This window comes from Protomyctophum bolini (assembly GCF_963924005.1).
Source record: "Protomyctophum bolini genome assembly, chromosome: 7".
In the NCBI taxonomy this organism is placed as follows: Eukaryota; Metazoa; Chordata; class Actinopteri; order Myctophiformes; family Myctophidae; genus Protomyctophum; species Protomyctophum bolini.
The window spans coordinates 38088759-38111644 of record NC_137868.1 but is presented as its reverse complement, the minus strand read 5'-3'; the positions used below and the strand labels follow the sequence as shown (position 1 = coordinate 38111644).

General features: G+C 40.5%; 1 protein-coding gene across 1 annotated transcript; it reads left to right on the top strand.

The window, feature by feature from the left end:
* The first annotated feature begins 645 nt into the window (after positions 1 to 645).
* LOC308317815 (vesicle-associated membrane protein 1-like) lies at positions 646 to 11290 on the top strand. Its single transcript, XM_080767097.1, has 5 exons — positions 646 to 1343; positions 3795 to 3915; positions 5361 to 5519; positions 9110 to 9161; positions 10989 to 11290. Coding segments are annotated over exons 1-5 (351 nt in total). The 5' UTR covers positions 646 to 1341; the 3' UTR covers positions 11006 to 11290.
* Positions 11291 to 22886: the final 11596 nt, after the last annotated feature.

The window sequence follows — 22886 nt, the reverse complement described above, 5'->3', positions numbered from 1 at the left end:
AAATGCACAAGCAACTGATATTTCACTTGGTTCCTTTATGGATTTCTCCAATAGAACATTTTGATTAAAGGTCTATCTATATGCCTGCCCTGCAGACAAAACAGACCTGACACTTCTGTAGCCTATACTCATGGATGCCTGTGCAGTAGTAACGTGCACACGTCTCACGGTCGCTTATTCATGCATTCCATCATGGAGTTACATTCATATGGCTTGGGGGCTGGGACGCTAAATAAAAAGAGCGACGCTATGTTTTATGGCAAATGATTCAAACGCGAGGATGGAGGTAATTGGGAGGGAGACTACAATAATACAATAGTACTCCCATTCAGACCCAGCGAGGTCCACGACTGGGGGGGCTGTTCGCCGAGTCAACATTCTGTATTCTGTAGTCAACCAAACCACCACCACTGTACCGCAGTGTCGTCCTGCGGCCCCATCCCATCCGACACAGAAAGCTGCAGTACTGCGAAGTGTAGGGAGAAACGAGAGGGGAGGGGGAGGGAGAAGGCGAAGAGAGGAAGGGAGGGAGGGGATGTAGGAAGGAGGTAGGCTGTACCGCACCGTCGTTACGAGTCCAACTGGAGAAGGGAACGGGAACGACGCATTATTGCAGTATCGCACACTCGAGCGCAACTACCGCACTTCACCACAAGACGCCGTGCGTGCACTTGTCCATCCGGGAGAGGGGTGATAGACAGCCGGCGATACAAATCACAGAGGTGTCTTGTGTTAAACAACAAAAAAATTTTTTTTCCTGACTGGACATTTCTGCAAGCGCTTTGGTATAGTGCTCAAAACGACCACAGACAGCTGTGCGTTTTTGTGTGATTATTTTTTGCACCCACTTTCTTGAGCATCTCTCAGTCTAGTCTACGCATCCTTTGGAATAACGGTCTCGCAATATTACAAACATCCTGGGGGTTTTCATTCTCTAACGGATTATAGGAGAGAAGTGCTTTTTCGCTTGAGATTGCTGTTTGCTCGTTTGTTCCGCTCCTGTGGTTGTGTGTGCGATTGAGTTATTGCCCAGTGCGCGCATCGGTATTGCGGTAGCCTACTTCAGTCAGTGTGATGACTTGGGCTGCAATAAGCGCGTCGCTATAAAAAGCTCGGTTGCACCAAAGACCCTCCACCACTTTTAATTATAAGCTACTTTCCCAATTGAACATTTTGGACTTTGTTTGGACCACAACCTACAGACCTCCTTTCTCTGTCATCTGTGATCTTCCTCTCCTGACTTCAGACCCTCACCCTCCCCCTCTCACACGCACGCACACGCGCACACCCCGTATCCCCCCTCCGCTATCCGTGAGTCAGTTCGACACGGCTGCATAGAAGATGTGAGTATTGATGCGGTTTTCTATTTTCCCCCATCTTTTTTCCCAATGTGATCAGTTTAAAATATATATATATTAATACCTTAGTTTAGTAGTTGGTTACATTTTGTTATGTTTCGATTCTTTCCTCCTTGTATTTCTAATTGATTTGTTTCAGCTTGATGGATTTTGCTGACGCAAGTAGATTTTCCCGTCACAGCTGCACTAAATAATGTAGGCTATTCAAGGGTCGTGTTGTTCACAGCTAGATTTTAAAAGGAGTTTAGTTTTTTCTTTTTCCCCTTCCTTCGTCCTTCCAATCATTATGGTTACCTACTTTTTCCCCCCTCAGCGAATTTAGGCTACATACTTTTGTACAGAAATAAGCCTCAAGTCTTGTTTTAGAAACTGTTTCCAGATGGGAATGCTCAAGTCAATTCATCAGACGATTGGATATCAATGATATCAATAATGTCATGATCGATTGTTCTGAGGTTAGGGCATCGCGGTGCCTTCATATAACATTACAATATGAGGGCCCACTATAATGGAAGGATGGGGGGTAGGGCATTCTCCATCGGTCGGCTCCAATAAGAGCCTCAGCCTTTACATGCATTCTCTTCTCGCCTGGCAGAATTCTGACTAACTATACTGGTTGTATAGCAACACATTATGCAAGTGACACATTTTCCTAACCTTTCCCGTTATATTCCAACTTTAGCTCAAGGCCAATTAACTCCTTATTTGGAATACTTAATTGAAGGCCATCTTACATCCTCTCTCTCTGCCCCGACTCCATCTGTCCATCAATACCACTTGATTTGCCATGTATATTTTACCTTTCTACTTTTAGTTTGTATTGGCCAACTGCTCCTACTGGACTCCTTCTTGTCGTTCGTGATATTACATAATTTAATGTATGCCTTCCTTTTTCAGTCCACCCCTTTCTAGCCCAATCCCCCCTCCCTCCATGCCTGCCTTCCTTGCATATTCTTTCCTGCATCTTAGCCACATCCTCCAACTCTCCTACTTTTAATCTTTCACACCATTATGTTACTGGCCTTTATTTATAGGACAGTAGACTGACACGCAGCAAAAGGTCATCAGGATCAGGATTCGAACCCGCGACACACTGTCAGCCTAGGTGCCTGGATCTCTACGCCAGCGGCCCTGACCGTTTTGTTACCTCATTCTACAGCTATTTCCTTCCAGCAGCCATGCCGTTATACTGAAGAAGGCCCATCGTCGTAAATGACGACATCAAATTGATAAAAGAATATTCTTAATTGTCCTCCCAAAGAAAGAACAAGATTCCTATACAGGATCTCCTCACTGGTCAACAAAAACACCTTGAAGACCTTAACAGGAGTCCTTGTACAAGGTTTCTTCAACTATGCAGTATGCATGCACCTCTTGGTACCACAGCACCTCAAAGGCCCTTAAAACAAGGCTCCAGACTTCCCAAAACAAACTGGTCAGGCTACTACTGGGTCTCACCCCCCGAACCCACCTCACCCCTGCCCACAGGCTGGAATGGCTTAGGGTTGACGACCGAGTACAGCATCTTGCAATGGGTCTGGTCCACAAGATTTGATACACCACCAAGATACCCTAAATACTTCCTTAATGTCAATGAAGTCCACACCCACAACACCAGAGGGAGTTCAACAAACCATGTGCAACCCAGATTCAGCACAAACAAGGGACAATTCATTTAGCTCCTATGATACAAAAATGTGGAACACCCTAGTACCAACTGTCATTAAGACGTGTGAATCCCTTGACTCCTTCAAAACCACTCTCAAAGGGCACTGCAATTCGAATTTGAATCCCCCACCCACTCCTTTTCCCCCTCACTGTACATGTTTTCCCCCCTTTCTACCACCTTTATGAGGATTTCCTGTTTGGCGATATAGAAGTGTATATTTGTACGTCTCTAAAATGTTATGATGAATTGAAAACGGTGGACCCTCCTGTAAACAAGTGTAATATATAAACTTTATTACAGGCTCGTGGCCCACAAGGTAAGACAGTACATCACAATACGAGAATACAAATATAAATAAAATAAAAATACAGTACATTTACCCAGCCCCACAGGTTACTACTCTAGGCGAGGCACTTATACCAGTGTCCTCTGATGGTAGAAGTGTACCTCACAGAACTACGGCCTGGGTCTGTCAACTGACCAATGAGTCCATTCAGTGAGCGATCCAGCCTGCTCATGAATTTAAATGTCAAGTTCCTCAACAGAGCCATGAAAGTAGTGAGTCCCAATGAACAGAAAAGCCCACTGGCTCTAGTGCTCCTTGGTTTAATGCTTAATGCTTTATGGCGTCGTCCACTCGCAGTTAACAGTTTTTGTATTGAGTTGTGCTTGAAATTACTGTAATTCTAACAAACTGTTAATAAATAAATCAATCAATCAATCAATCAATTGTCTTCATCCCCCTCTTCCCCCCTCTTCCTCCCCAGGTCTGCCCCAGATGCCGCCCCTCCAGCTGAAGGAGCAGATGGAGCCCCAGGCGCTCCCGCTGCTCCACCCAACAACACCAGCAACCGCAGGCTACAACAGACACAGGCCCAAGTAGATGAGGTGAGCCCACCTCCCATCTGTCCACGCCGTTAAGATGCATGTGTCCTTCCTTCTGTGACCCGGAAGGGTCAGTTTGGGTCAGTGTTAATTGGCTCTGGTTTTGGTGAATATTAAGTTGTTTTCCGGTCATTTGGTGGTGGGGGGGGGCACTGTTGGCCATAAATGAATCCACAAAACTAGCATCGTTTGTATTGTTGACTTATTTCTACCATATAGCACAACTTTCATTTTTGACCCCTCTGTCACAACTATACGTTTTTGTGCTGCGGCTGGCGTAGTACTGGACACAACAAATAGTTCCATGTGACTGAGGGGTCAAAGTCAAAATGAAAATCTGAACTAACCGTTTAAAATGTACACAGAATTATATATGTAATTGATTACATAACACGTCACGGTACAGCAAATGGTTGGTTTTCAACCCAACAATCTTGATCCGGTCATTTATCCTCCATCAAGAACACTCTTGAAAGTAGCCGTATCATCCATATTGCTCGGTGGGATAATAAGTCTGATTACAATGTGGCGGTAATGCCGCCAATGGCAATTTGCAAATGGATTCTGACTTCATTCTCGTATGTGATGTGAGAGCCCGATATAGCTTTTAATGTATTGCCTTTTAGATAATTTAGAAGGCAATACATCTTGAACCTCTATCCTTTCCTTTCCTCGTATGCATGTGACCTTGTATTCATCATCCTGTTCCCTCTCACACATCGTCAACTGTGCTGCTTTCAAAGATGTGCTAGTGGCCTGGTAGCCTATAATTGTGATGTCACGGGTTTGACTCGGACCCATGCCATGACTCGCATTTTTCCTGGCACTGTTAGACAACAATCCAATTCAATCCAGATGGCAATTAGGAGGCTTTGATAGTAGTACTAAACAATACCACATTGTTGTTAGTAAAGTACACTATAATACCAACAATATGAGTCTTCTGTGATGTGAGTACTAAATGACAGTGGCACAAATGTCACTCAGATTGGTCAATCTGCGAGGCAGACACACACAGATACACAGAGATTCCTGGAATTTATAATACTCCATACAGTAATACCATATCGTATATATATCGTAGCTGTCCATGGAAATCTTTCATGTCCAAAACTGTTACTTTTCAGAAAATGGAAAAAAAAAGAACCTGCGTTCCATTATTATTATTTAGTCACAAGCTTTTGTTAACCCTGTTCATTGGTAAATATTGATAAAACCCACAGACACACTTAACCACTTTCACTTACTATTAAAAAGGAAATAAAAATAGCAAAGAATATCTGATCTACAAGCTCAAAACGTGCCACACTGCAATGCATTGTGCAGTTGCAGATCAGCTATTTGTGACATTAGGACATGTCAGGAGACAGCGCAATGTTGTTCAGCAATTAGCTTGTGTTTGGTATTTCAACCTGGCGTGAATAACAACAATTCCCACTGTGCTCCAGGTGGTGGACATTATGCGTGTAAACGTGGACAAGGTGCTGGAGAGGGATCAGAAGCTATCAGAACTGGATGACAGGGCGGATGCACTCCAGGCCGGAGCCTCCCAGTTTGAAAGCTGCGCAGCCAAGCTCAAGAACAAGTACTGGTGGAAGAACTGCAAGGTAAGCAGCACGTGCATGATGTGCCACTGTGTGTGGCTCGTGACTCACAGTGCTCTCATCTGTCTAGTTCAGTGGTTCTCAAGCGACTCTGGGTCAGGGAACACTTCAAAACCGGGCCGCATGCCTGACTACAATATTTTGCTTAGAAAACTGTAAGAGAAAACCTTAGAGATTGTGAAAACTAATGATTTAGAAGGCATTAATGGGTTGATGGGGCTGAGTCCATGACGCCTGAATGCAGACCACACAGCTCCACATTGAGGTGCGCTGAACCGAACACGCCACATCTGTCACAGGATTCAAGAATGTCGACATTACATTACGCTCCCCAAACATTAATCTGCTAATGAACGGCTGTCAGATTAACTCACTGGGATGCTCTAGGCCACGGTTTCCCAAACAGTGGGTCGGGACACATTTGTGGTTCACACGGACCAATTTATATGGGTCACGACTCGAGTAAAAATGATCTATCTATCTATCTATCTATCTATCTATCTATCTATCTATCTATCTATCTATCTATCTATCTATCTATCTATCTATCTATCTATCTATCTATCTATCTATCTATCTATCATAAAATCACACCCATGTGAAGTGAGGGGCTCTCTTATAATCATACATCATCTCATTCTGGCGAATTTGAATTTGTGTTTATGCAACGTTTGTGTTTACACAAACTCTCAAAGCTGGCCATTCATTGTCGATGGCATTTAATGTTTGTGTTTACATACACCCTCACATCTTTATGAATCATTTCAAGTGGCAAACCAACCTACTACATCAGCTATTAAGTTGTCATGGGAAAATTCAGACGAGCTCTGGGAAGTCATTGCCATATCCAGTTTCGAGTCATACATAGATTCCATTATTCCAAATTAAAATTACATAACATATTCCCAGATATTTATTCGCACTGTGACAATTGTAATGCAATAGATGCAAATCTTCTTCACAGCTTTGCCCTTTGCTCTCGGATACAAAGATATTGGATTAAGATATTTGAGACACTCTCTGATATTTTGAGTATTCATATTGACCCCGATCCTGTACTAATTATTCTGGGTTTGTCAGACTCCATGCCTATGTTGACGAGAGCACAGAAACAACTCTTCTCATATGGTCTGATTACAGCAAAAAAACTAATTTTGACTCACTGGAAAAAGGAGGAGGCTCCTGCATTTAAGCATTGGCTAAATGAAATGACTAGTACACTTCATCTTGAGAGAATAAGATATTTTCTGAGAAACAGGGAGAGACAATTTGATAAGGTTTGGCTGCCTCTTGTCCATTACTTGAGTAGAAACAATTAATAGACAGGATACCACTAATATGGTTGACTGTACGCCATTTTCTTTTTAGATGTTTTCCATGAGCTTTTTATCATCTTACTATTTTATTCTATAGTATGCGGTGTCACTGAGCAGTATGGGTGGGAGGGTTGAGGGGTTTCTTTCTCTTTTTTGTCTTTGTCTAGCACCCCTCAATAAAAATCACACCTGTGTGAACAAAGTGAGGGGCGCTCTTATCATACATCATCCCATTCCGGCCAATCACAATGGCCTCACCTTTCTGTCCTCACTTTTTGAGGGGCCCCTCCTATATATATGCAGCTTAGTTTAGACAGTACCTGGTTTAGACTAGGGGAGAGCAGGGTCGGTTGACGCGCATTTTACTAATCCCTCCCTGCACAGAGATTAATTAATTTCAAGTAACCAAACTTTTTTGTGAACAAGATACACTTGTCCTCTCCCATTACCCCGAGTGTTTTTTAATTTTGGTGAAACGAGTCGGACGCAATCGGCAAGCAAAGAAAAAAAACCTTTCGTCCTGTCAAAAGCAAGAGCAAGGACGAAAGATGCGGAAGTAAGAGCGAGATCACTTTGCTTGCCGATTGCGTCCGACTCGTTTCACCAAAATTAAAAAACACTCGGGATAATGGGAGAGGACAAGTGTATCTTGTTCACAAAAAAGTTTGGTTACTTGAAATGAATTAATCTCTGTGCAGGGAGGGAATTAGTAAAATGCGCGTCAACCGACCTGTCTCTCTTCCAGTCTCCGCTACTTAAAGCGTGCAAAAACACAAAAGGGTCTGTAGCTCCGTCAATTTTAGGCGGAAATGGATAATTTTTTGTCTGCGAGGCTTTTGGGCACTGTGGAATCGAATGACGTCACCGGAAATATGCGACGAAAAGGCGTTGTATGGTATCCAGTCCGAGGTGCAACCGTCCTACCGCGCCAACTGACCCCGCTCTCCCCTAGTCATTGGTTAGACCAGTCATTACTAGTCCTACAACTACAACCTATCTCAAACCCTCACCCTAACCCTAACCTCCCACGGGGCAGCACACCTAAACCTAACGTTAACCCATGTCTAACCAATTACTAATTACTAACTCATGTTGATTAGGTGATGGTGATGTAAAACAAACGGTGCCAACACAAACATTAAATGCAATTAACAATAAAGAGACAATATGACGTAATGAGTTACAAAATGACGTAAATTGTCAATAGTGTTTATAAAACAAACATTGAACTAAAGACAAATATTAAACCTGTGTATACATTTTGAAAACAAACAAGCAAATCGTAACACGTTGTGTGCTTGTAGATCTGCTATTGGCAAACGTGTGAATAACAGTTTTCACTACTGTTATAACATCCTTGTCCAATAGGAATTTAAATAGTAGGCCTACATACAGTACTGTATACAGTATAGTATGCTATAGTTCCATTGATCCAAGCCATAAAAAACAATCCATCGATTGATTGAATGATTGATTGATCATTAAACTAAACATGCTGAAAATGCACCCCTCCCACCCATCTGACCACCTAACACAGCAGCTGAGTGGACGTGTTTTATGATCCAGAAAAGGTCGAGGACCACTGAGGGAGCAGTATTATGTACCACATCATAACGAATGGCAAGGACTTTATTGACTTAAATATTTCCCTTTTCACTAGTTTTTTGGCTATTTTAATGGTGTGCTGTGCTGTGTGGATGGATTGTGACTGAGATTCTCGAGGTAGCCATTTGAGAAGAAGTGCCATCTGCTGTATATTTGATACTGCTGAGAATGTGTTCAGGACATATACAACTGCTCCATAACCATTCGCCCTGAATTTGATCTGTTACCATCAGGCAAGAGGGTTAGAGTGCCATTAGCACAAAATAAATACTTTGTTTATGCCAACTGCAGTGGACATTTTAAATAAGAAAATGTTTGAGAATGCATTTTATATAGTATTTCAATGTATTGTGTATTTTATGTGATGTTGTTTTATTTACTTTTGTATACTGACTGCTAGTGTGCCGTTTTATGTAAGGTTTAATGTACAATAAAGTTTTCTTTATCCTCACAATAACCACTACCCTATTTAAAATAAATAGCGAAATAGCAGATCTACAAGCTCACATCAAATCATGAAAGTTGTGAACTTGTAGATCTGCTATTTTTTTGAAAATATGAAATAAGTTTGACAATAATGACATTCCCAAAATAGAGACACCAGGCTGAGTTAAGTTGGAGTTTATTGTGGAAAAACAAAACGAAAGAGCTCATTTTATGTTCTCCTTTCAGATGATGATCATGATGGGCATCATTGGGGTCATTGTCGTTGGAATCCTATTCTGTGAGTATACATTATATACTATTACCTTACCTATGCATATGGGAGTCATAAAGTGCAGCCAAGTTTGTGAATTGGTACAGTACTGGTAATGTACTATACATAATATACTGTACATATACTATGCCACTCGCCTAGAGGAAGTAGAATAGTGCTTATACAACACACCAAAGTGTGTCACCCATCAGTCCCGACATGCGTTGCGTCGTGCTTGCGATTAGGGTTAGGTTAGGGGTAGGTTGTCAGTCTAATGACTGTCGGACCTTTGGTGTGTCTGAACTAAAGTCTGTACCCGAATAGTGTGCACTTCCAAGGACAAAGTCAACTAATTACAAATAGAACAACAAGGTTTCTTTTTTTCATTCAGATTTATGTTCACCTCTCATTGTCTGGATGAATAATAGATAGAATAAATGCAAAAACATCACATATATGGCTAGAACAGTACAGTATGTTTTTTTTTACTGGGGCCAGTTTTGAATTATACCTATACAGTAAGTTATTACCTATAAGTTCTCTTTGAGAGCAGTTTTGAAGGAGAGTATAGATTCACATTCCTTTACGACTGTACCACATTTCTGTGGCATAGAAGGAGAACAAATGTAATCCCTTGTTTGAGCCAAATGTGGGTTGAATGTGGTTAGTCTTGGTCTTAACCGCTACACTCTCTCTGGCATACAGCTATAGCTGTTGAAAATACCTGAGCTACGATTGAGCTTGTAGATTGTCTGTTTTTTGAGTTTCGGTGAAAAAAGGAGGGGACCACCTATAGACCCCTGGGGGTCCCCCTGGAGTCAACAATGTATATAGGGTTTAAACTATTTACAGCATTACCTCTATAATGTTTTGTAGGGCTGATGTTCCATTAACAGTCATAAAATGGAGGTTACAGTTACAGCTACAACGACAACCCTTACTTCCTTGTTTTTAACCACTGTGGCGCGTTCCCTTTGTTTACGGAAAAATAACTACCTCGACTTCAGAAAAAAACACGAATCAGGTTGATGTAATAGTAGCCCTAGAACGTACTGTATGCATGAGAGCTAAATGCATCATGACCTTCTCCCCCATTGAGATGCATGTTAAATGACGGGGATTTCTCCATATAAATAATCGATCATTTCAGTAGAAAGAGCCTCAAAATGTCTTCTAAATGTAGTCAACGAGGCCTGCAGTAGGCTTTGCACTGTATAAATGTGCATGACATTATTTCATTTAAATAAACTAGAAATACGAGGAAATGACAGAGGGAGAAACGGTATCCAACAATCAACTTTAACGACCGTCTGACAGGAGTTTTCATGCAATACACAGTCAGACTACGGTGATTAGTATTATTGCCATTACCTGGGTGGCTGAGTCGTGTAACTAAACCCGACGTTAAGCTGTGTATGTGTTCAACAAGAGAGAAAGAGAGAGGAATATCAGGTAAATGGTTTATGTAGTTTTATTTCAAGTGAGGCAGCTATGCACTTATGCAGCATCACAGGCATAATCTTTGCTCCAACAAAGACATGCCTAGTCTGCCTGCTGCAGTCTTTGCCAGTCAATTATTCATGGCTGCCTATTACAGTGTGTGTGTGTGTGTGTGTGTGTGTGTGTGTGTGTGTGTGCACGCACGCACACGCGCACGCACACGCACACGCACACGCACACGCACACGCACGCACACACACACACACACACACACACAATGTAAATGTTTTTAGCAAATGTGCAGATGCATTGGACTAATGACTAATGACTTTTCTGTCCTGTCTGTCTCTCTCTGTCTTTCAATCAATCACTCCCCCTACATTGTTGTCCCTCCTCTCCTCTTCTTCTCCTCAGTGTATTTCTTCTACTGAGCTAACCCGGAGCGTTACGGAGGAGGATATATATGGACTTCAGTATGATATAAGAGAGAGGGATGAAAATTAAAACAACAACAACAACAACAACAACAACAATGACAAAAAAAGACACAAATCCAAGCACTACAATCTCCCCTCCACTCCACCCCGCCCTCTCCTCCTGTCTCTTCACACAGTCTTCCATCCGAACCATCTTGCACATGCCTGATACTATAGTGTAGAAACCCCAGCCCCCGCCCCTCACCTCACCTAACCTCCTCCTCCCCTTCCCCTCCTCATCATCACTCTCTCACTTTCTCCGCGGCTATGACGTGGAGTCTCATATTCACTCTCCGCTGTCTCTGCATCCCATGCATTATTGAAGGGTGCAGCTGGGAGAGAGAGAAAGGAGAGCGAGATAGAGAGAGGGAGAGGGAGAGGGAGAGGGAGAGGGAGAGGGAGAGGGAGAGGGAGAGGGAGAGGGAGAGAGAGAGGGAGAGGGGGAGAGAGAGAGGGAGAGAAAGGAGGAAGAAAGTGAAAATCCTTGTGAGACTGGGAACACATAGGGTCAAAACCTGCTGCTGGGATGGGGTGGTGGGGGGGGGGGCATTGAGCAGGGGAGAGGGAACATGAGTTTGGGGCAAAGACAAAGAAACGAAAGGCAAGTGAGCATGGGAGACGAGACTGAACGAGAGATAACCAATGTTTTAATCCCCAGAAAAACGCCAAAGCCGGTTCATTTGACCTTTTCCACAGTGTCCTACATTTGTGAATCGATACTGACATGATCTAACCGACATTGTCCCCCTCCTGCCCCCACTGCTACCATCATTACTACTTAACTAATACAAGGTCATGGTTAGATTAAGATTATGATCTTTTTGTTGTATGTGTGTGTGTGGGTGTATGTATTTGTGATTCATAGCATTGTAGCCAATAGCGTTTTCTATCCCCTAGGTTTAGCTGTTAGGCCTTTACTGGTTAATTGTTTATTTTCCTTTCCTGCCTAAACCGTCTCTCTCTCTCAGTCTCTTGTGTCTGAAGAGCAGAGTACAGACATATTGAAGAAAAGATTTAAACAGGGGGAAGAGACTGTGTGGGAGATAGGGAAAGGTAGAGAAATATGTTGTGACACCTTTCCCCCATTAAATGAAGTTGAAACCCCATTTTGGTTTCAGCTCCATAGGCAGGTAGATAAGATTTACAGTAGTGGCATAGTTGTGCCACAGTGAAGCAAGCCACTGACAGACAATCTCTCTTATGTATATGTGAATTGACCTCTCTGGCACAGAGGGTGGTCCCTCTCAACTCTGACTTGGACAAAGACAGCCATATAGACAGATGAATGTGTAACGTCACATTTTAAAACAGGTAGATAGTTGTTCAGAACTATGTGCTCACACACTGCTTTTGTTTGTTGTGTAAGTTGATTATTAAGGTCTGGACGCAGAAAGCAAACAAATAAATCATACGTTGACTCTTCAGTCAGTTGAAAATACTTTATTTTAGTCGTAAGATACAGCTGTTTGACAAAGTCTAAATTAGCCTTTTAGTAACCCACCTGCCCACCCCCCACTCCCTGTCAACTCAACCACAGACTCACTCACTGTCACCTACAGTGCAGTAAAGGCCAAAATGGAGGTATGTGTCTAACTTGCATGGCAAACGGTGTCCATAGTTTTGCCTTTTTGTGTGACCTGTGTATCTGCCACTTCTGAAAACTAACTGCCGATTGTACATTGTTTGTTTCCTTTTGTCAGTGGTTTAAAAGGACCTGTGTATATTTTATCTCTGATCTGGTAATGATTGCGTGTGCAATGCAATGATGCTCAAGAGTTTGCCAAAATTGTTAAAATTCACTTCGCTGTTGAGAGAAAAAAAGAATACAACTCAGTGACACTACAATTTGCTCCAATATTATATTGTCAGCAAATGTAGTACACCTTTGTCAGACTATGCTCCTGAAAAATGTGTTTATAGGTTGTTAAATGTGTTTTCTTTCTTTTTTGAGAGGGGAGCGTTAGATCTTACTGAAGAGATCAATTCCCTCTCTTAAGACTTAAAGAATTTTAAGGTGGCAAAATTGTAAAAATGGAAAACCCTACGTGTAAATTGCATTTATGAATAATGAGAAAGTGGTCAATAAGAATGATCTAATGATATTGTACAGTAATATTATTGGGTAATTAACTTGAAACATGATTATGCAGTGAGAGATGCAAATGGAATTGTGAGAATTCTTAAAAATGCATGCTTACCACTTTTGCTGATGCCAATAAAGAAATCATCAACAGAACTCTGACTTTTTCATACCAGTGATTCTCAACTGTTATGCTCAGAGAGTTAGTTTTACATTAGCAATGAACCCAATCTGACTGGACTAAACCCCAGCCTCCATGGCCATTAGCCTGACATACTGAACATAATACTTCACATCATACAAATAATATTTGTATGATGTCAGCATCATGGCCCATATAATTTATGTATGTCTGTGTGTGTGTGTAATCCACCGTTAGTACCACCGGCTTCAAACCGTCGTGTTCCACACCACCGCAGGGGCTGCAGTGCCCGGTGTCGAGTCGGTTGGACCCACGGTTGTCCAGAACCACCCCAAAAAGGCCTCTGCCCGGGCCTGGACCGCGCCCTGCCCAGCGTCCATATATGGAGTTCTGATCTCACAACACTCCATATTTGGGCATGCCTGACACAGAACTCCACAAGCTGGCTGCATATACTCCATATTTGGGCATGCCTTACAAAGAACTCCATATATGGGCATAAAAGGGAGACAGACATAATATCTGGGTGGGGCATGCATTTCCAACTTGCATCGTTCCAAGTAGGCATGGCACTGCTGTAAAGGCTCCAACGCATAATATCTGGGTGGGTGGGGCATCCATTTCCAACTTGCATCGTTCCAAGTAGGCAGGCACTGCTGTAAAGGCTCCAACTCATAATATCTGGGTGGGTGGGGCATCCATTTCCAACTTGCATCGTTCCAAGTAGGCCAGCTGTAGAGGCCCCACGGGCACCGTTCTAGTCTACTGTATATAAAAGTCTCTGTCTGTACGTACGTGTGTAACTTGTGTAATCCACGTAACAATTCTTCTACATACTCTAATTGCAATAGCACAATTGTTGTTTATACAGCGTTCCCACACATTCTTTCTTACCGTTGAACTTCCAAAACCTTTCCAGAATATTTAACCCAATTTCCAGACCTAAAACAATCATTCAGCGCAATAATGAGTCTCTTACTCCTAATATGTGCAACAATGTCCAAAGACAGGCATTGTCAGTGGCACAACGGATAAGTCAAATGATATCCGTAGTATACCTAGTAGAAGTGTGCCGGTTAAAACCCCGGCATACTCAAATCTTTGCCGTGACACTTTGCATTCCACACTAAGATCAACTAGCACAGAAAAGCGGTGTTGTAGTAACCAGCAGTTAGCTCAGTGTGATGAGTGGCTATGCTTGTGATCCACAGGTCCAGGGTTCAAATCCCACATTAGTCATGTGGCTATGTGACACTTTGCTTTGCACACTGACTTTCTTGAATAAAAAATAAAAACTCAAAAGCACCAGGAGACATCTGCTGAATGCCCAAAGGTGCCTTGGCTCAATGGTGTGGAGCGCTTGGCCCGTTGCCTCTGCTACAGTCAGTTGGCCGGTTCAAGTCCCATGTCATGACATCAAGGTGCTGGAGGACCATCGGGAGTTCCTCCTACAGCTCAATGCTGCAGTAATTTGAACTTTTCAAGGCTAGAATAAAAAATAAAAACTCAAAAGCACCCGGAGACATCTGCTGAATGCCCAAAGGTGCCGTGGCGTAATGGTGTGGAGCGCTTCGCCCGTTGCCTCTGCTACAGTCAGTTGGCCGGTTCAAGTCCCATGTCATGACATCAAGGTGCTGGAGGACCATCGGGAGTTCCTCCTACAGCTCAATGCTGCAGTAATTTGAACTTTTCAAGGCTAGAATAAAAAATAAAAACTCAAAAGCACCCGGAGACATCTCCTGAATGCCCAAAGGTGCCGTGGCGTAATGGTGTGGAGCGCTTGGCCCGTTGCCTCTGCTACAGTCAGTTGGCCGGTTCAAGTCCCATGTCATGACATCAAGGTGCTGGAGGACCATCGGGAGACGGTGCTCTCTCCCCCTGTTTCCTGAGATGTAACGGTTGGGGCTTATGTCTGAAAGAACCCTGTCCAGCTAATCTTTTACCATGAAAATGTCCAATTTAACATACTCTTACCACCATTTTCCAACTGGCCTGGAAGCCAGACATAAAAGAGGGACTTTCCAACCAAGTTTTGGGCCACCTCAATTTCCCAAATTTGCAATTTCCGCAATTTCCAATTTCCATTTTGCCGCAATTTGCAATTTCCGCAATTTCCGCAATTTCCAATTTCCCAAATTTTCAATTTCCGCAATTTTCAATTTCCGCAATTTTCAATTTCCGCAATTTCCGCAATTTCCAATTTCCCAAATTTGCAGTTTTTCATTGTCAAATTCATATAGTCACAGACTATTCTGTCAGATGATGGGCCAAAATGCATTGCTATTTCTTTTTAAAAGTTTGACCTAATTCTTATCTGTAAAACTTTAGGTGGACAGGGTTCTTTCAAACATAACCCCCAAATGCTACTTTTCAGGAAACAGGGGGAGAGAGCACCGTCTCCCGATGGTCCTCCAGCACCTTGATGTCATGACATGGGACTTGAACCGGCCAACTGACTGTAGCAGAGGCAACGGGCCAAGCGCTCCACACCATTACGCCACGGCACCTTTGGGCATTCAGCAGATGTCTCCGGGTGCTTTTGAGTTTTTATTTTTTATTCTAGCCTTGAAAAGTTCAAATTACTGCAGCATTGAGCTGTAGGAGGAACTCCCGATGGTCCTCCAGCACCTTGATGTCATGACATGGGACTTGAACCGGCCAACTGACTGTAGCAGAGGCAACGGGCCAAGCGCTCCACACCATTACGCCACGGCACCTTTGGGCATTCAGCAGATGTCTCCGGGTGCTTTTGAGTTTTTATTTTTTATTCTAGCCTTGAAAAGTTCAAATTACTGCAGCATTGAGCTGTAGGAGGAACTCCCGATGGTCCTCCAGCACCTTGATGTCATGACATGGGACTTGAACCGGCCAACTGACTGTAGCAGAGGCAACGGGCCAAGCGCTCCACACCATTACGCCACGGCACCTTTGGGCATTCAGCAGATGTCTCCGGGTGCTTTTGAGTTTTTATTTTTTATTCTAGCCTTGAAAAGTTCAAATTACTGCAGCATTGAGCTGTAGGAGGAACTCCCGATGGTCCTCCAGCACCTTGATGTCATGACATGGGACTTGAACCGGCCAACTGACTGTAGCAGAGGCATCGGGCCAAGCGCTCCACACCATTACGCCACGGCACCTTTGGGCATTCAGCAGATGTCTCCGGGTGCTTTTGAGTTTCTATTTTTTATTCTAGCCTTCAAAGTTCAAATTACTGCAGCATTGAGCTGTAGGAGGAACAGGCCTTGAACATGGGATGTCTGTACTGAAACCCTGATGATTAGACCACTGCACCATCAGTCAGACACTCTCAGGCAAAGTCTCCTGGTAATTTTGAAGTGATCTTTTGTTCGTTAGCCTTCAGTTAGTAAAGTTTAAATAACACAGCATCATATTAATCAGATCTTTCTTAGCGCTGTTGAGGTCTTCTTTTGTATGATAGTGTAACAGCCGGGAATCGAACCCTGGTCTCCCACGTGGAAAGCCAACATCTTAACCACTACTACAATTAGAGTTATCCTCGTTTCTCATCATTTTGGACCATGGGCTATAGCCCATATCGTACGGCATACTATAGCACGCCGTTTTTCATCATTTTTGAGGATTTGAAAATAATGAAAATATGAAAAAAACGATGGGTTATAGCCCATGTTTTTTGAAATTTTGAAAAAAAAAAAGTTATCCTCGTTTCTCATCATTTTGGACCATGGGCTATAGCCCATATCGTACGGCATACTATAGCGTGCCGTTTTTCATCATTTTTGATGATTTGACAAAAATGAAAAAATAAAAAAAACGATGGGTTATAGCCCATGTTTTTTGAAATTTTGAAAAAAAAACTTAACTTAAACCCCCAATGCATTCTCTATGGCAATAGCACAAACTTTGGTATGCTACTAGTCCTACATACTTAAACCTATCAACCCCATTCTAGCCTACTTAGGTTCATCTTACGGTGGACATGTTTGCCTGAAAATGAATCTTTGAAAGGTGTCATAGTTTTAGAAATATAGTGCTTTCAAATTTGAGACATTTAACATGGGGCTCAATGGCAGCTTTATAGGCACTCAAAAATCACATTCACCTAGAAACTCCATTCACACTTTTTATTATTCGGCTTACTGTGGAGACACATGCTGGAAGTTTTTACTTTGAAATGTTTTGTAGTTTCTGAGTTATTTATGTGCTAGTTGATGTTAGTGTGGAATGCAAAGTGTCAGTAAATGGTAAATAAATGGTAAATGGTGCATTTATATAGCTCCTTTATCCAAGGCGCTTTACATAGATTGTGCATTACATTCACCCATTCATACGCCGATGGCAGCGGAAACCATGCAAGGCACCAACTAGCACATCGGGAGCAATTAGGGGTTCAGTGTCTTGCTCAAGGACACTTTGACAGTAACTCTGGGGGAGCCAGAGTTACTGTCCCATCCGGTTCCCATCCAGGCACTCTACCCCTGAGCCACTGTGCGCAGGGTCCGGCCCATTCCTCTCTGTTATGTCATATGACGAGCAATTAACTTTTAATATCACAATTATTGTAGCTAATCTTTAACTGAATCTGGAAGTATTCCTTTATTAAATGATTCTTCATAGTCTGGAATTGTAACTGATCAATTTTCTTTTGTGACTTTCGCCTTTATTTTATATGGAGGGACAGTCAGTGGTGTAAACTTTATTTATATAGCACATTTCATACATAAAATGCAACTCTGTCACATTCTGTCTCTCCCTCAGTCTCCACACTGGCCTCCCATATCCCATTCCAGCACACCCAGTTCCATTTACACACCTGTCAACTACCTAATCAGCCCAGCAGTGAACACTTCTCCAATCAACCTGCTCACTATAAAACTGGACTCAGTACAAACACTCATTGTCAGTTCATAACCTGTGTCACAGATGTCCTGCCTGTTCATGTGTTGACTTTGATGTCATTCTGATTCATGCCTGATTCCTACCTGCATTCCCCTGTGTAAGATATCTCGTAAATCTTTATTAAATACTTTATTATTATACTCTAGTTTGTTGTGACTTTGCTCCTGGGTTCAACTCTGTCTGCATCCTTGACAACTAAAGTACTTCACATATAAAACTTTATTTATATAGCACATGTCATACATAAAATGCAACTCAAAGTACTTCACATGAAAATAAAATAAAAAATAACAAGCAGCGGAATGCCAGAAACAAAAAGTAGGTCAATCTACAATTAGCAAATAAAAATAGCAATACAAAACTAAAACATTAAAAATGGTAAGGAAATTTGTATTGGATAATACATTTTAAATTGATATTATTAGATATTCAACTTTATTGACATTTATAATTAAATTGGTGTCTTTACACTGTATAATCCATTGTTGTTTGTTTCTGTTGCTTAACTCTGTTGCTTTAACTACATATAAGTGTCTATTTGTTTGTCTCTAAATGTTTTGATGAATTGAACAATGCCCTTTGTTCAATTCATGCCATACTATAGCACGCCGTTTTTCATCATTTTTGAGGATTTGAAGAAAATTCAAAATTTCAAAAAACATGGGTTATAGCCCATCGTGAATTTGTGAAAAAATGTTATCCTCATTTTTCATCATTTTTGAACATGGTCTATAGCCCCTACCGTACGGCATACTATAGCACGCCGTTTTTCATCATTTTTGAGGATTTGAAGAAAATTCAAAATTTCAAAAAACATGGGTTATAGCCCATCGTTTTTTGAATTTTTGAAAAAAATGTTATCCTCATTTTTCATCATTTTTGAACATGGGCTATAGCCCCTACCGTACGGCATACTATAGCACGCCGTTTTTCATCATTTTTGAGGATTTGAAGAAAATTCAAAATTTCAAAAACATGGGTTATAGCCCATCGTTTTTTGAATTTTTGAAAAAAATGTTATCCTCATTTTTCATCATTTTTGAACATGGGCTATAGCCCCTACCGTACGGCATACTATAGCACGCCGTTTTTCATCATTTTTGAGGATTTGAAGAAAATTCAAAATTTCAAAAAACATGGGTTATAGCCCATTGTTTTTTGAATTTTTGAAAAAAATGTTATCCTCATTTTTCATCATTTTTGAACATGGGCTATAGCCCCTACCGTACGGCATACTATAGCACGCCGTTTTTCATCATTTTTGAGGATTTGAAGAAAATTCAAAATTTCAAAAAACATGGGATATAGCCCATCGTTTTTTGAAATTTTTGAAATTTTTTTTATCCTCATTATTCATCATTTTTGAACATGGGCTATAGCCCCTACCGTACGGCATACTATAGCACGCCGTTTTTCATCATTTTTGAGGATTTGAAGAAAATTCAAAATTTCAAAAAACATGGGTTATAGCCCATCGTTTTTTGAATTTTTGAAAAAAATGTTATCCTCATTTTTCATCATTTTTGAACATGGGCTATAGCCCCTACCGTACGGCATACTATAGCACGCCGTTTTTCATCATTTTTGAGGATTTGAAGAAAATTCAAAATTTCAAAAAACATGGGTTATAGCCCATTGTTTTTTGAATTTTTGAAAAAAATGTTATCCTCATTTTTCATCATTTTTGAACATGGGCTATAGCCCCTACCGTACGGCATACTATGGCACGCCGTTTTTCATCATTTTTGAGGATTTGAAGAAAATTCAAAATTTAAAAAAACATGGGTTATAGCCCATCGTTTTTTGAATTTTTGAAAAAAATGTTATCCTCATTTTTCATCATTTTTGAACATGGGCTATAGCCCCTACCGTACGGCATACTATAGCACGCCGTTTTTCATCATTTTTGAGGATTTGAAGAAAATTCAAAATTTAAAAAAACATGGGTTATAGCCAATCGTTTTTTGAATTTTTGAAAAAAAGTTATCCTCATTTTTCATCATTTTTGAACATGGGCTATAGCCCCTACCGTACGGCATACTATGGCACGCCGTTTTTCATCATTTTTGAGGATTTGAAGAAAATTCAAAATTTCAAAAAACATGGGTTATAGCCCATTGTTTTTTGAATTTTTGAAAAAAATGTTATCCTCATTTTTCATCATTTTTGAACATGGGCTATAGCCCCTACCGTACGGCATACTATAGCACGCCGTTTTTCATCATTTTTGAGGATTTGAAGAAAATTCAAAATTTCAAAAAACATGGGATATAGCCCATCGTTTTTTGAAATTTTTGAAAAAAAATTTATCCTCATTATTCATCATTTTTGAACATGGGCTATAGCCCCTACCGTACGGCATACTATAGCACGCCGTTTTTCATCATTTTTGAGGATTTGAAGAAAATTCAAAATTTCAAAAAACATGGGTTATAGCCCATCGTTTTTTGAATTTTTGAAAAAAATGTTATCCTCATTTTTCATCATTTTTGAACATGGGCTATAGCCCCTACCGTACGGCATACTATAGCACGCCGTTTTTCATCATTTTTGAGGATTTGAAGAAAATTCAAAATTTCAAAAAACATGGGTTATAGCCCATCGTTTTTTGAATTTTTGAAAAAAATGTTATCCTCATTTTTCATCATTTTTGAACATGGGCTATAGCCCCTACCGTACGGCATACTATGGCACGCCGTTTTTCATCATTTTTGAGGATTTGAAGAAAATTCAAAATTTCAAAAAACATGGGTTATAGCCCATTGTTTTTTGAATTTTTGAAAAAAATGTTATCCTCATTTTTCATCATTTTTGAACATGGGCTATAGCCCCTACCGTACGGCATACTATAGCACGCCGTTTTTCATCATTTTTGAGGATTTGAAGAAAATTCAAAATTTCAAAAAACATGGGATATAGCCCATCGTTTTTTGAAATTTTTGAAAAAAAAATTATCCTCATTATTCATCATTTTTGAACATGGGCTATAGCCCCTACCGTACGGCATACTATAGCACGCCGTTTTTCATCATTTTTGAGGATTTGAAGAAAATTCAAAATTTAAAAAAACATGGGTTATAGCCCATCGTTTTTTGAATTTTTGAAAAAAATGTTATCCTCATTTTTCATCATTTTTGAACATGGGCTATAGCCCCTACCGTACGGCATACTATAGCACGCCGTTTTTCATCATTTTTGAGGATTTGAAGAAAATTCAAAATTTCAAAAAACATGGGTTATAGCCCATCGTTTTTTGAATTTTTGAAAAAAATGTTATCCTCATTTTTCATCATTTTTGAACATGGGCTATAGCCCCTACCGTACGGCATACTATAGCACGCCGTTTTTATCATTTTTGAGGATTTGAAAAAAAATCAAAATTTCAAAAAACATGGGTTATAGCCCATCGTTTTTTGAATTTTTGAAAAAAATGTTATCCTCATTTTTCATCATTTTTGAACATGGGCTATAGCCCCTACCGTACGGCATACTATAGCACGCCGTTTTTCATCATTTTTGAGGATTTGAAGAAAATTCAAAATTTCAAAAAACATGGGTTATAGCCCATCGTTTTTTGAATTTTTGAAAAAAATGTTATCCTCATTTTTCATCATTTTTGAACATGGGCTATAGCCCCTACCGTACGGCATACTATAGCACGCCGTTTTTCATCATTTTTGAGGATTTGAAGAAAATTCAAAATTTCAAAAAACATGGGTTATAGCCCATTGTTTTTTGAATTTTTGAAAAAAATGTTATCCTCATTTTTCATCATTTTTGAACATGGGCTATAGCCCCTACCGTACGGCATACTATAGCACGCCGTTTTTATCATTTTTGAGGATTTGAAAAAATTTCAAAATTTCAAAAAACATGGGTTTTAGCCCATCGTTTTTTGAATTTTTGAAAAAAATGTTATCCTCATTTTTCATCATTTTTGAACATGGGCTATAGCCCCTACCGTACGGCATACTATAGCACGCCGTTTTTCATTATTTTTGAGGATTTAAAGAAAATTCAAAATTTCAAAAAACATGGGTTATAGCCCATCGTTTTTTGAATTTTTGAAAAAAATGTTATCCTCATTTTTCATAATTTTTGAACATGGGCTATAGCCCCTACCGTACGGCATACTATAGCACGCCGTTTTTCATCATTTTTGAGGATTTGAAGAAAATTCAAAATTTCAAAAAACATGGGTTATAGCCCATCGTTTTTTGAATTTTTGAAAAAAATGTTATCCTCATTTTTCATCATTTTTGAACATGGGCTATAGCCCCTACCGTACGGCATACTATGGCACGCCGTTTTTCATCATTTTTGAGGATTTGAAGAAAATTCAAAATTTCAAAAAACATGGGTTATAGCCCATCGTTTTTTGAATTTTTGAAAAAAATGTTATCCTCATTTTTCATCATTTTTGAACATGGGCTATAGCCCCTACCGTACGGCATACTATAGCACGCCGTTTTTCATCATTTTTGAGGATTTGAAGAAAATTCAAAATTTCAAAAAACATGGGTTATAGCCCATCGTTTTTTGAATTTTTGAAAAAAATGTTATCCTCATTTTTCATCATTTTTGAACATGGGCTATAGCCCCTACCGTACGGCATACTATGGCACGCCGTTTTTCATCATTTTTGAGGATTTGAAGAAAATTCAAAATTTCAAAAAACATGGGTTTATAGCCCATCGTTTTTTGAATTTTTGAAAAAAATGTTATCCTCATTTTTC